This window comes from Cyanistes caeruleus, chromosome 6 (assembly GCF_971803275.1).
Source record: "Cyanistes caeruleus chromosome 6, bCyaCae1.hap1.1, whole genome shotgun sequence".
Taxonomy (NCBI): Eukaryota; Metazoa; Chordata; class Aves; order Passeriformes; family Paridae; genus Cyanistes; species Cyanistes caeruleus.
Genome location: NC_141706.1, coordinates 21,246,010 through 21,258,939, shown reverse-complemented (window position 1 = coordinate 21,258,939; position 12,930 = coordinate 21,246,010). Strand labels below are relative to the sequence as shown.

The following is a 12,930-nucleotide window of genomic DNA, read 5'->3' as shown; positions in this document are numbered from 1 at the left end:
ATCATTTAAGCTGACAGTGGCCAAATGGTTGTGAGTTTGTTCTGGAAGGAAAGAAATACAGCTGGAGGTGTTATGTTTACAGAATCTCATTGCTTTCTAGATCAAATGCACTTGCTTTGCAGATGAAAGAATAGCTTTTTTATATTTTTTTCCCCCTTTTTTAACCACCAGGCTACAAATTTAATCTAGAATCTTTTCTTTTCATGCACCACCATTAAGCAAGATTTATCTCTCACCTGCCCTGGCAGTCCTGCAGCTTCTGAGGGCACCTCCAGTGGGATTTGTGGTGGTTGTTGCTTCACCTGCACAGAGATGGCTGAGTTTGGCTATTTGATTGATGAGGCTTAGAAGGAATATAGCCCACTACTCCCCTGGTGGTACTGGGAAATAAATAGAATAAATCCTTATTGTTTTGTTTTGAAGGTAGCGAGGAGAGAGGCTGGGTAGACCTGCTGAGTAGATTTGTGTCAGTTTTAACAGGAGCTCTCAGAACCCAGACAAGTTTGGAAGTTTGAAAATTACTTCCTAGCACCCTCCTTGGGGCAGTTCTACAGAGCTAGTCTAGCAATTTGTAGAACTTGCTTGATTTCTGCATTGCGAACCTGTGATCATCTTGGGGACAAGCTTTAAAAAGTATTTTGAAATCTTATTAAAAAATAAATAGCTCTTAGGGATTTTGTCTTGGGAAAATTTGTGTGTGCCACTCATGTCCTGATGCCAGGATTGGGTCCTAACTGTGCAAAGTTTGCTCTAATTCTTTACAAAGAGAGATAATTCAAAGGTCCTGGTGTTGTTCCAAAATAATTCTGAAGAATTATAAGAAATGAGCTTCCAAGACAGAACAATTGAGCAGGTTTGATGTTTTCTTGTGTCAGACACATCTGCAGCACGTTAGAAATGCATCCTCATTGTTTGCTCTGAGAGAAGGCCATGCCTACAGTGGTTGAAACTGGAAAGAAGATAATCAAATGGTACCATGCAGGTTCTGTCTTATTACAGCAAAATTTCAGCTATATATGAAGTGGAACTTAATTATATGATAGAGTAGGTTAAGCGTAGGGATGTGTCTTCTGAACTTTTCCACTCTCATCCATCTGACCATGCTAGAGTTGTCTGCAGTGTTCAACATTAGTTTTGCTTGAAAATTTTCCCCAAACCACCATAAGGATTCCTCATATCTCACTCAAGAGCCTTAATGGGCTCCCCCTACAGTCTCAGTGCTAAGGAGTCCATGAGGAATTTCCACTTCCAACAAAGATGGTTCGATTTCTTTTTGTCTCAGGTAAATTCAAGCAGAGGTTGTATGGGCAGGCCAGGAGGATACAATGAAGCATCTCCAAAGCCTTCTGGTGGTTTGAACAAAAAACCCCCAGCATTTGTAGGACTGTCATTGTTCTTGTACTTCTAACTAAGATCAAGATTGCAATCATTCTCCCCGAGTAGCTGTGGCTACAGCCTTTATTGCTGATGCAGGGGGTGCAGACCTAGCTAGCAGAGAGGGTACCTCCAAGGGCTTGTGTCTTCCAGATCCTTAAAAACTTTGGTTTGCCCAGGTGAGTTGAGTGATACACAGGAGTACATGCTCTGCTCCAACATGCAACAGTGCAAACTTCAGGATTTGCTCTGACTTTACAAGACCATTCAGGCCTTCATCTGAAATGAGGTGTTTTACTTAGAGGGAGAAGAATAAGAACCTTGGATGAGGCTTTGTAGATAATTTAGAGCCCAGAGAGATCAGGGGCTGTGAAGCCATGTTAGCACATTTCACCATTTTTGATAAATCCAGCCTGCATGTCTCTGGATATCTTTGTCTCTTCCAGCCATAGGCAGCAAATATCTGCAACGCAGGCTTCTCCCCCACTCTTGTAGGGGGATGAAGCCGTAGGGTCAGCTGTCCTCTTTCCACTCATGGCATGTTGGTTCTGTGCAAGACTGAGAGAGGAAATGGGCCTGAACTAGTAGGGATTTGTCTCAGAATGCAGCACAGACCCCATTCTGTGCAGGGAAGCTGTCTGTGGGATGTGCAAGGTTTTGCAGACACATGCTTTGTCCTTTTCTACTTGCTCTATGCAGAAACGTGCACTAGCAGGAGCACTGGATACACACCCGCGTTTTGTTTGTGCTGTGTACAGCTTTGTTGGAAGGCTGAATGACACAGAGATTCTTGTAACATTGTGTTGCTGGTGGTCTCCTGAATGCTTGAGATTTATAAATCAGGCAATTGTTTGATTATGACACAGGAAAATGTTTTGGTAAAGGCAGAAGGCTTGAGACTAGTTGAAAATGTCTGGGACGCTCATTGTGTGCAGAATGTTATGTGTGCAGAGGAAATCTGCAGCATTCCTACAGCAAACCACAACAAGAAGCTCCATACAGCCCCAATCAGTCACAATTCGCACATAAATTATAATGGCCTAAATGTTATTTAAATGATAAACAGCTTTTGCATTCCAGACATTGCTGCGATTCCAGAAGGTGGCTGTGTAATACCAGCTGAATGAAATATTGCACATTGCAGGCAAAGTATGAGGCTCCATTTGTGTGTGTATCCGGATCTGTCACTTCTAGAATATTCTTTGGCTACGAACCTCGGACTCCCAACGCACTCCGTGTATCTTGGAGCCCAGGGCTTCAGCCATTATGCAGCAGCGAGCTGTCTGAAGACTGGGCATGCCAACATGCCAGGAAGCTGAAGACACAACCACAGAGGCAGCAGAAGCATCCATTGATTCTGGGCTGTCACCACGGATTATTAGTGTGTGGAGTTTGCCTGGACTCTACTCAGCAGCTGATGGAGTCCTTCAATCACATTTTCCTACAGAGATGGACAGGTCAGGCCTGCTCAAAACAAGTGTGGCTTGTGGAAGAAGCATGTCAAGTCTAGGGGAGACCATTTGCCCAGCAGAGAGGTCGTGCAGCAAACCTGGGCTTTCACTAAGGGTCATCTTTTCTTGCTGATTCTTCAGCATTCTGGCATAACAGACTGGAGGCATTTGCTGGTTTTTGATGTCCCTGCTTGAAGGAGAAGCAGCATTTCTGCACTGCGTGGCAACAGCTCATTGAAACTTGAGGGGTTTCTGTTTGCTGGGGAGAGACTCTGGGTGGGGAGGGCCACAGCCATGGCCACAGCTGGGAGATGATGCAGAGGTGAGTCTTCAGGCTGAGCTGAAATCATCCTACACAAGGTGCCACTCAGTGTGAGCAGGCACAGGAGGCTGCCCTGGTGAGATCCTGCTGGAGCCCAGGAGACTGGATGGGTACAAAGAACTGAGTTTTTCTTCCTATTTGGTCGTGTTATTTTTGGTGTAACTCTCCTGAATTCAGGCCACGGGGTTTTTCCAAAACTCTTTTACAATTGACACAGTCTCTGTCTCATCTTCATCTTTTGTTGTCAAATTCCAGTATTCAGAAATGTTCTCTTTTATTTTAATTTTTCCGGAATATTAGAGGGAATAAACTGCCCTGTGGTTTAACAAGGGAACTGGCATCCAACGGATGATTGGATGTGACTCCAGCCTCTTCCACAGACTTTCTCTCTTTTCAGGGAAGTCATTAAACCCCTCTGTCTGTTAGAGTCCCCTCTGCAAGACAAGGAGGATTTAATGCTTTTCCCCTCATCAGAGTCTCAACCTCCTTTTATGTTTACAGAGCACCAAATGAAGCTTCAGTATTAGTTGGAGCTTTGGAGGTTTACCATTAAAAAGTTAATAACAACCAGCCATATTTCACAGAATCATAGAATGCTTTGGGTTGGAAGGGGCCTTTCAGATAAAATGTGATTTGCAGTTTAATATGCCAAGTAACAAAGACTTTACCAAGAGAATGAACAATAGCCTTTTCCATTTCACAAAATAATTTGCCAGGCATAATAAGTGCACCAGCATTTTTATAAGAAACAAATTATAAATAATTGCTTTTTGCAAATTCATACACACATAAAAAAACCCAAAAGAGCTCAGCAGCTACCAGGAATCTGATTTCATTGTCGATTTGGACTGTCTCTGCAGTTTTTATGAAAATCCCTGAAGACTGTGCTATTTTGTAAACTAAACATGGCTGGTTTGGATTTTTTTTTTTTTTTCCTTTTTTTTGCTGGCCATGTGAAGTCTTTTTCCATTCATTAGTGAGCTGCTTTTTTCATGGACACAATTAGACAAAGGAATAAATCAGTCAACAAACTTGGGATATAATTTTGGCAATACCAGGCCATCTATGCTCTTATTTGCTTAACTGTATAAATCTTTCACCAGAATACAAATGAGGTCTGTTCCCTTAGACTTGGGGTCGGGGAAGGAGAGGGATCAGGCCAGATCCTGCAGATTTGATGGCTCCCACCAACCATGGCTGGTGTTGAGCAGTTTCCCTCATTACAACCATTCAGCATTCCCACTAATGAGGAATTGCTTTGAGATAATTCTTCCGTTTCCTTTCTCATATTACAGAGTTTAAGAAACTTGCGTAGGACAATGGCTCCCTGAGGACTGTGTCTCCGTGAAGGTTTGTTTTGTCCCTCTGTGTCTGAATGTCTGCATGCCTCACTGGTTTTGGTTGGTGGCCTCTCAAAGCTCTTCCAAAGAGAGGAAGGGTTATCTCTGCTGCTTCTTGGGCAGGGAGATGAGGTATGTTTATAACGATACCTCTCATACCTCATGTCCTCCCTGGCACCCCCAGTACACAAAAATGCTGTTTCTCTTTGCAAGGAGAAATGAAAGTTTTGCAGACAGCAAGAGGCTGTGATTCCCTCCCTGGCATTCCCAGCCAGCTGCCATGCTTGCCTTGGATGCACACCCACAAGGGCAAGGATTTGTGACTGATCTGCACTGGAGCAGGATTTGCTTCATTGCAATTCTGTCTTTTTTGTGTAGCTGAAGACACTGGACAGTTCAAATTCATAAAGGATTGAAGCCTGAGAGATGCCCCTCATTGCTGGGCAGTCCATCTGCATTTTCATCCCCCTTCAAGGCTCCTTAAGGGCTCAAAACTTGTTTTGACTCTCTGCAGGCTCCCACCCAGGGTACCTCATGTTCCTCCAGATCATATTAAGCTTCCTCTGAGAAAAAAATACAAATTCAGAGAAGGAATTGAGATTTATTTCCCCCCAGTTTATTGTTTTTCAACCAACATTTTCAACTTCTGTCACTGATGTGGGTGGATTTCCCTTCCCTATGCATGTGCTAGCCTTGCTTCCCATTCCAGCAATTTAAGAAAAAATTTCTGCCCAAGTAACATAAACAGTGAGCCTTTATGATTTTTTAAAAGATGTTCTCAGGTTTCCTGCTCTATTTTTTTCAAAGATCACCAGATAAATAGGCCTCAGGGAAGCTACACTAGGAAGGCAACTATAAATACTCCAAAATTGCTGAGAATAAGTGTCAAGGCTTAATGCACTAAGCTAATGGACTAATCTGCAATTTTACCACAAGGTAATCTCCTTGCTCACTTTCATGGTAGTCTCCCTGAAGTATATGTCCATTCAAAGTTTATTTATCCTACCCAAGAAAACTCATTTCCTCTTCATAACATGTTCCTCCCCAGTTTTAAAATTAATTTTGTTTTTCAAAGATGGTTTGTCTGTGACTGAATGCTACCCATGGTGTAGTCTATAATTGAGCCAGAAGGAGCCTTTAGATAAAAGTGCAGTGCCAGCTTATGCCATCTGTCATTAGTGGTGCATTATCACTACAGGTATAAATGAGCTGGCCCCGAGCTCCATGGCTGCAAACATGGTGTTTGGTGGAGCATAGCTGGGAACAGGGTTAATCTCTACCATACTTAGGCTCCTGCAGACATTTCCAGTCAGATTTCTCACTCAAGGGAGGAGGAAAATTTGTCTTGTGTCGATCACACTGGCTGTATTTCCATCAGTGCTCCTGCTGCCACATTTAGCCCTTCGGCCGATTGATTCAAGGGGAAAGATTCTAAAAATCAGGTGCTGAAGGCTGGGAAAGTCCAAGTTCCTGTGCAAAAGACCTTGCAAGAGGATACTGAGATGGTTCGAGGCTGCCAACATCTTGGCCAGATTTGGAGAATACAGCTCATGCCTGCATCCTTGGGGCCAGGGTAGCATGGACATGACCTGGCCATTGGCTTGTAAAGATGGCTTAAAACTGCCACCTTCTTGCCTTCGTCCTGTGTGGGTCAAAGTGCTGGGATGGGGAGAGAAATGATCCTGCCCCAAAGACTCTGCTGCTAGGAGAGGATCACCAGGTTGGGCCCAGGGCATTTTCTTACTTGCAGCCTGATCTAGGCTGCTATGGAGCAGTTGTGGGTGCTAAACCATCCAGGGGTGTACAGGAACTGATGGTCACAGCTTATTCTCCATGGACACCTCCACACCAGGCACCAAGTTCAGCTTCCTGCTTTTTAAAACTGTGTCTTTAGGCCCAGAGGCAAGAAATTAAACTCTGTGGTTTTTTTACTCCACTTCCTTTGTCAGTGCCAGTAAAAAGAAGCCAAATCCAAGGGACAGCATGTGTCTGGCTATCTGTCTGCACTGCATGCCCTGGCAGGACAAGGCTCCTATCTGGTGGAGAGTGGCTGCATCTGCAAGTCTTTGCCGCCCTGGTCGCCTTGCTGGGATCTGTTTTCAGTTGCTGCTGAAACAAACTCACCAGTCAAATTATTGATGCTTTCCAAGTCCAAGTCAGCAAGGTTTCCTGTAAGCACTGTTATACATTGCATTTGCATGAGTCGCTTTTTTGGTTGTCTCGAAACCTCCATAAACAGAATTTCTGTCATTAATTTTACTCTTCTATTCTATGGTAATTTGTACATTGTGCCTATCCAGCACGAGCCAGGCAGTGATGATGTTGGTACTGTGCTGAAGGACGTTCAAAGTGCAGACAAATCCATTGTTTTGCTCTGAGATGAACCAAATGTCGAGCACTGATCCTTTGCTAAGCTGGGATACGTGCTGGGTAATCATCCTTCCTCAGTAACAAACACAAATTGTGGGGTCTTGTGAGCTGGATCTGCTTGAGTGCTGGTATTACTGTAGGAAAGTCATTTTTAAAGGTGCTTTTTTCACCTCATGCTCTGAGTTTGTGAAGGGTTGTTTCTGCAATCTCCAGTGATATGGTACCCAACCCTGGTGAAAGATTTAACCTTTGGACTTCCCTCTCCTTTGCCAGGAGGTAGAGCCTGGCAGACTTCAGCAAACCCCAGGGCTTGGTGGTGACATGTTGAACAAAAAGGTGTGCCCAGAGATCTTACAGGTCACTCTCCCTAGGCTTGGTTGGAACCCTAGAGCTCTGACAACCACTCCAGAGCCAAGCCAGCAGACATCTGTGTGTGTCTCTGTGTTGATGTGTCAGTGTCAGCCTTTGTGGTGAGTCAAGACTCTGTTTCTAAGCTTAGGTGTTACTAAATTAGAGGGACTGGGTGACATGGTCAAGCCGAAGCACAAGAAATTCAGACTGGACAGCAGGAAAAACTTCTTCCTCGGAAAAAAAGAGAGAGAAGGGGCAAATCTTTTTTCTTTGAGATTTTCAAAGCTTGCCTAAAAAAAGCCACAGCTGAACCAATGCGTTCAAGCAGCAGGGTGGATGAGATCTCCACTTCCTTCCAAAAGTCCTGTAATTCTACAAAGTCAGAGCATTGGAATCTCTGCCTTCTTTTTCTCTTCAAAATAAAGATAATCCTCAACCAAACTTCCAGGCTTCAACGAGTAAGAAAACAAACAAATAAACCCCCAAGCAAATCAGCAAGCACACAAAAAATAAAACCCTAAGTAAACAAGCAAGCAAACAACAACAACACTCCAAAGGCCAAATGAGTCTTTTTTATCTCATTCCCCAGCTGGCAGTCAGCCTCATGATTTGTTTGATTTAATACTTCAGGGTTTTTTTTGTTTTTGACCTTGGCTAGTAATCTGTAGTTTGAGTGGGGTCACATGTGAGCATCTGCTAGCTCAGAATTGCTATAAATTTACAGCACCTGGAAAGAAGGGAAAAATGGCTCAGGTAAAGGTGATGAGAAAGGCTCTAACTCCATGCAAGACCTGTGTTTGTTACAGGATCTGTATAAACATAGTGGAATTGGAAATAACTGTTCTGCTCTAAGCTGCACTTGCAACCTCCAAAAATAAAAGCAAAGTGCCTTCCATGAAGAATTAAAACAGCTGTCTCTCCTGAGCCACCAGGGGCAATAAAAGCGAAGGAAGTGAAACAGTTAAAAGAGTTGAAGAGCTTATCACGTGCTTTTGTTTCGGGCAATGTTCACTTTCACTTCACTGGGGCTGATTTTTGTTGTGATGGCTTTTGGGCCAGTGAGCCCACCTGGGTCAAAGCTGAAGGACCAGATCTGTGTTTGGATACATGGGTACCTTTGATCCTGCCTAGCAAGTAAGCAAAAGAAAGAGGCAAAAGAAAGAAAGAAACATTAAATCCGTGGTGTGCTGGCTCAGCACCTTTCACAGGGTAAGCTTTGAACTGTGCACACAACTTGTGCTCCTTATCTGTTCTTCACATTCGCTGCTAACGAGTGCCTTCGTGTCCTGTCGTTGTCCGGCCCGTCCTGCAACAAGTCATTCTGTGAGCACTATGAACGCAAAAGCCAGCTCTGGAGGTGAGAAAGAATCCTCAGGAATGAGTAGTGAGGCCCTGGGAGAGAGTGGTGTCTTGGGAGAGGCCAAGAGGGGACAAGTGATCCGTGTTGCCTACGTGATTGCAGCGCTAGACCTGACCTTCCTCTTCATGCAGATGGGAGTCATGCCTGTGAGTATGGATTCTCGTGCTTCACAGTACATTTCCTTCAATGCCAGGCTATGTACTTTGCCAGCAAAGTCAGAAGATTTTTTTCTAGCAGGAAAGAGGAAAGATATCCATGAAACTGAAAGGAATACTTGGTATTCTTACCAAACAGGTAGGCTGTGTCTCTGTCCAGGGCACACTCAGGCCATAAAAGCTGTTTTATCACCTGGACTGCTGTAGCACTAGAGCCCTTTCCTGGCCTGGGTGGGGTCTGTGTGCAGCTGATGTAGTTTGTGTCTTCTTGCATGGAGTGTGAGAGTGACCCAGGCAGCAGAGGTTTCAGATCAAAGGTGGGTTTTTCTGAGTGTGTAATTAACCAGCCCAGTGGGATTTATTGCTTCTTACTTACTAGACTCTTCTGTCTGATTTTATAGAATCAGTGAGGACTTTTGGTTGGAGAGGACCCTTAAGGTCATTGAGCCCAATCAGAAACCTAGCACTGCCAAGTCCACCACCAAACCATGTCCCTGAGTGCCACATCTACACATTTTTAAGATACCTTCAGTGATGGTGAGTCTACCACTTCCCTGGGCACTCTGTTCCAGAGCTTGTTGATCCTCTCGGTGCAGAAACATTTCACAATACCCAGTCTAAACCATCCCTGGCACAACTTGAGGTCATTTCCTCTTGTCTCGTTGCTGGTTACTTGTGAGGAGAGACTGACTCTGCCTGGCTACCAATCCCTTTCAGGAAGTTGCAGAGAGAGATAAGGTCTCCCTGCACCTCCAGGCTAGACAAAAACAGGACACAACAAAAGCATGAATCAGAAATAACTGCCCATTGGCTCTTCAAGGTGTGCATGTGGTTTTTTCTGCAAGCTCAGGCTGTGGGTGTACCATCCAGTAAAGGCATTATTTGTTCATCTTATAGGTGCATCAATTCTGGCTTGCTTGATTAAACCACAGCTCCAAGGCTTTTCCATAGTCATCTCCCAGAGGGTGACCAGGCTGTTCCAGGTGCAGGGTCTGGAGGCAGCAAGACATTTAAAACTTCCCTTATCCCCCTTAGGAGTTGCTGAGTATGTCCAGCTGTGTTGAACTGCTAAGGTAAATGGTGACACAAACTTGTCACCTGGTGCAAAATTGATGGTTTTGACCACCTGTCCTTGTCCTTCAGGGTGTGGGACAAAGACAATTGGTCTGTATTAAGCTGCCAGTGTCTGGCCCAATGAAGATTTCCTCTGTAGGAGTGGGGAACTGAAAGAAGTGGTTGTTTGGAGCTGTGATCCTCTCCACACAGATACTAAGATGTTTATTCACAAATATAACATGCTTTTTTTCCCATTTATTTGTTGGTTCTGTTTTTTTTATTTCGTTTTTGTTTTGTTTTCATTTTTAGTACATGGGAAAGAGCCTAGGTTTGGATTCAGTGGGGTTTGGCTATCTCCAGACCCTCTTTGGTGTCCTCCAGCTTGTGGGAGGTTACATTTTTGGAAGGTAAGTGAGAATGATTCTCATGACCCTTTACATGGCTGAAAAAGGCCAGGCATTTTTACACTTCCATAAAAATAATTTAGTTCTGGTTTGTGGTCCTGTTAAAATGTTTGAGGATTTCATAATGAGGAAAGGAAAAATAAATGCTATTATTAGAAATACTGCAGCATAGAAGCAGCCTTTATATTAACTTAGCTACATTTTAATGACACACATTTAAGTGTAACAAAATCCTGGGAATGGGTTTAAACCACCGGAGTCCTCAGAGCCCAGATCCTAACAGCTAAATCCTGCAAATGTTTTATAGCCATGTGTAACCATAGCAATGTCTTGTGACTGGCAAACCAAAGGAAAAAAATGAGGATATTTATTGATGTTAAGTAGAGATGTCAATTACAATAATTGAAGGTTGTGTCATTTCATCAGCTGAATCTGCATCCATGTTGAATACAATTTAGACTTGCATGGACCTTTAAGAACTTCTAAGAATCTTTTAAGAATAGCTATAAACTCAGCTATCAAAATAAGAAAAGAGTGGAAAAGACTTGGGTTTTCTGCCTCTTTACCCCACGGAACAGTTCCTAATGAAATTTAAATAGCCCTAAAAAATTTGAGTGGTGGGAGAATACATTCCTAAAGACCAGGAAAAATAAACCCCTGAAAGATATGTGTAATTCAGTGACAGAAAACCAAAATGAGACTGAGAAAATCTGACTTCTCTTCTTGATCCTGCTACTGATCAACTGCTACTGATCAACAACTGATATTGTTGAAAAATTGATAAATAGGTAGGGAGCTGCTTCAGTTTACCCATAGGGAATTTACTTTTCTGGCTGATGTAGATTGGGAGCTCTTACAGGTTCCTCTGGTACGTGGAGTGTGGCATTTTGAGGATCTGATCTCAGCCTTTGGACACATTTTCAAATACATCACAGCAACATTTGATTCTATGGAACTGCATGGCAGAAAATGCTTTTCTAAGAATGGAGATGGTGCAAAGGACCCACTTTTAAGGCTTTTCCTATTAATTCACAAACCTAGAGTAATATTTTTGTCCTGGATCTGGTGCCATCTGAAATCTGGTTCTCCTCCACACATGTCATTCACTAATATCCAGAATCAGAATCCTGCTGAAGGGAAGGAAAATGGCAAACCAGAATCTGTCTGGGACTGAAGGTGTCCTCTGCCAGATTGAAGCCAAAATTTGCAATGTACGTTTGAGATAAAAAGGATTTTTGTAGAAATGAGACTGTTTTGCTACCAGCATAGGGATAGATTAAATAGAAAATAGGAAGAAATGGGATAAGAGAGAATGTGTTTCTTAGCTCAGTTTTCCGTGTTCTTGCTTGATGCTCCTAAACAGACATGAAAAGATAAAGCACTTTTATTGTCAAGTCTTTACTTTTAACAAACAAAACAAAAAAACCCCACACCAACAATGTAATGATTTGTGGTCTTTAGGTTACAAACAGCAAATGTAAACTGCCCTGGCTTACATGTAAACAGTGAAGTTTTGACCTGTACCTCTCCCTCAACACAAAACCTTTTAATTACTTAAGCTCTGTTTGTAGACCAACCCTGGCGTTTTTTAGGGGATTGTTCCTTGTAGTGTAAGCACAATTAATTGCTATGCAAGGTAATGTTCATTTGCTAACTGTAATATGCAGCTTCAATAAAGTGAAGGAAGGAGGAATTGCAATGAGAAACTCTATCCTAGGACTGTTTTATTGTCATCTTAGCCCCTGTTGCTCAGAACCATTTCTGTGGTACTCTCAGACTCCGTCCAACTTAAGCTTTTTAAGATTCTCGGAGTTGAATTGCAGAAAAGAGTTGGAGCTGGGTCAAAACCTGATCTGACTGGGGTTTTTGCCTGTTTGTGTTTTGGGGCTTGGGGGGTTTGTGGTTGTTAGTGTGTTTAGTTGTGGTGTTGTTTTTTCCCCTTAAAAAGGAGCAAAATTGATTTACTATTGAAGAGTCTTTTTTTTTTTTTTTTTTTTTTAATTTAAACCTAAATAGAAAACTGACAACCTTGTGCCATTTCTGTACCAGGTTTGCAGATCAATTTGGTGCCCGAGCAGCCTTAATTCTCTCCTGTGCATCTGGAAGCATCTTCTTCCTGCTTATGTCCCTCTCCAGCAGCATCCCCCTCCTCTTCCTCTCCAGGCTGCCAGCAGTGTTCATGCATGGGATACCAGGTAAGATCAGTCAGGGATGAGTAGCTTTCCAAATTGCTTTTACTGCCTGATTTCCCCACCTTCTTGCTTGTTTTGGTGGAAGTCAGTACATTCAACAGCATGAAGGAAGGCAGGAGGAACATGTAATGGTCCTCAGGGATGAAATGGTGGGAACATGAAGCAGCAGATGTTCAGGCTGTAGAAAGCTGTGCTTATTAGTCTGAGTTCCAGGCCCATCTTCCTGTATAGTCTTGAGGAAATTGTTTGGCCTTGATCATCCAGAATGGGTGCAAGTCACTTGCTGGTAGCAGTGTTGTCCCAGACTTTTCAGCTGTCTTCTTGCAACCAGGATATTTTGCATGAACACTTTTCCCTTTCACCTGGTAAAATGAGCATACTGGTAAAAATTAAATATTATTACAAAAATACCTTCCATTACCCACCAAGCTGTTCTGTTTTGGCTGATGTTTCCTATATTTTTCATGTAAAAGCCCTAAACTTCAGATACTGGAAGTCCATGTAACTCATGCAAGAAGAATCAAGTTGATAATGCTTCCTGTCACTTGTGAAGTG

At 43.1% G+C, this 12,930-nt stretch overlaps 1 protein-coding gene across 5 annotated transcripts in view; it reads left to right on the top strand.

Annotated features, from left to right (window-relative positions):
• Positions 1 to 7,945: 7,945 nt before the first annotated feature.
• The window catches only part of SLC67A1 (solute carrier family 67 member 1), a 59,148-nt gene continuing 54,163 nt past the window's right edge, over positions 7,946 to 12,930 (top strand). For 2 of the 5 annotated variants that reach the window (XM_086892407.1, XM_086892406.1), the window contains exons 1-5: positions 7,991 to 8,417; positions 8,525 to 8,714; positions 9,125 to 9,260; positions 10,089 to 10,186; positions 12,233 to 12,378. In XM_086892407.1, coding sequence (XP_086748533.1) covers positions 9,258 to 9,260; positions 10,089 to 10,186; positions 12,233 to 12,378 — 247 coding nt within the window. In that variant the 5' untranslated portion in view covers positions 7,991 to 8,417; positions 8,525 to 8,714; positions 9,125 to 9,257. Of the gene's footprint in view, positions 8,418 to 8,482; positions 8,715 to 9,124; positions 9,261 to 10,088; positions 10,187 to 12,232; positions 12,379 to 12,930 lie in introns of all 5 variants that reach the window. The other 3 variants (XM_086892404.1, XM_086892405.1, XM_023929021.2) reach the window with 3 other exon arrangements.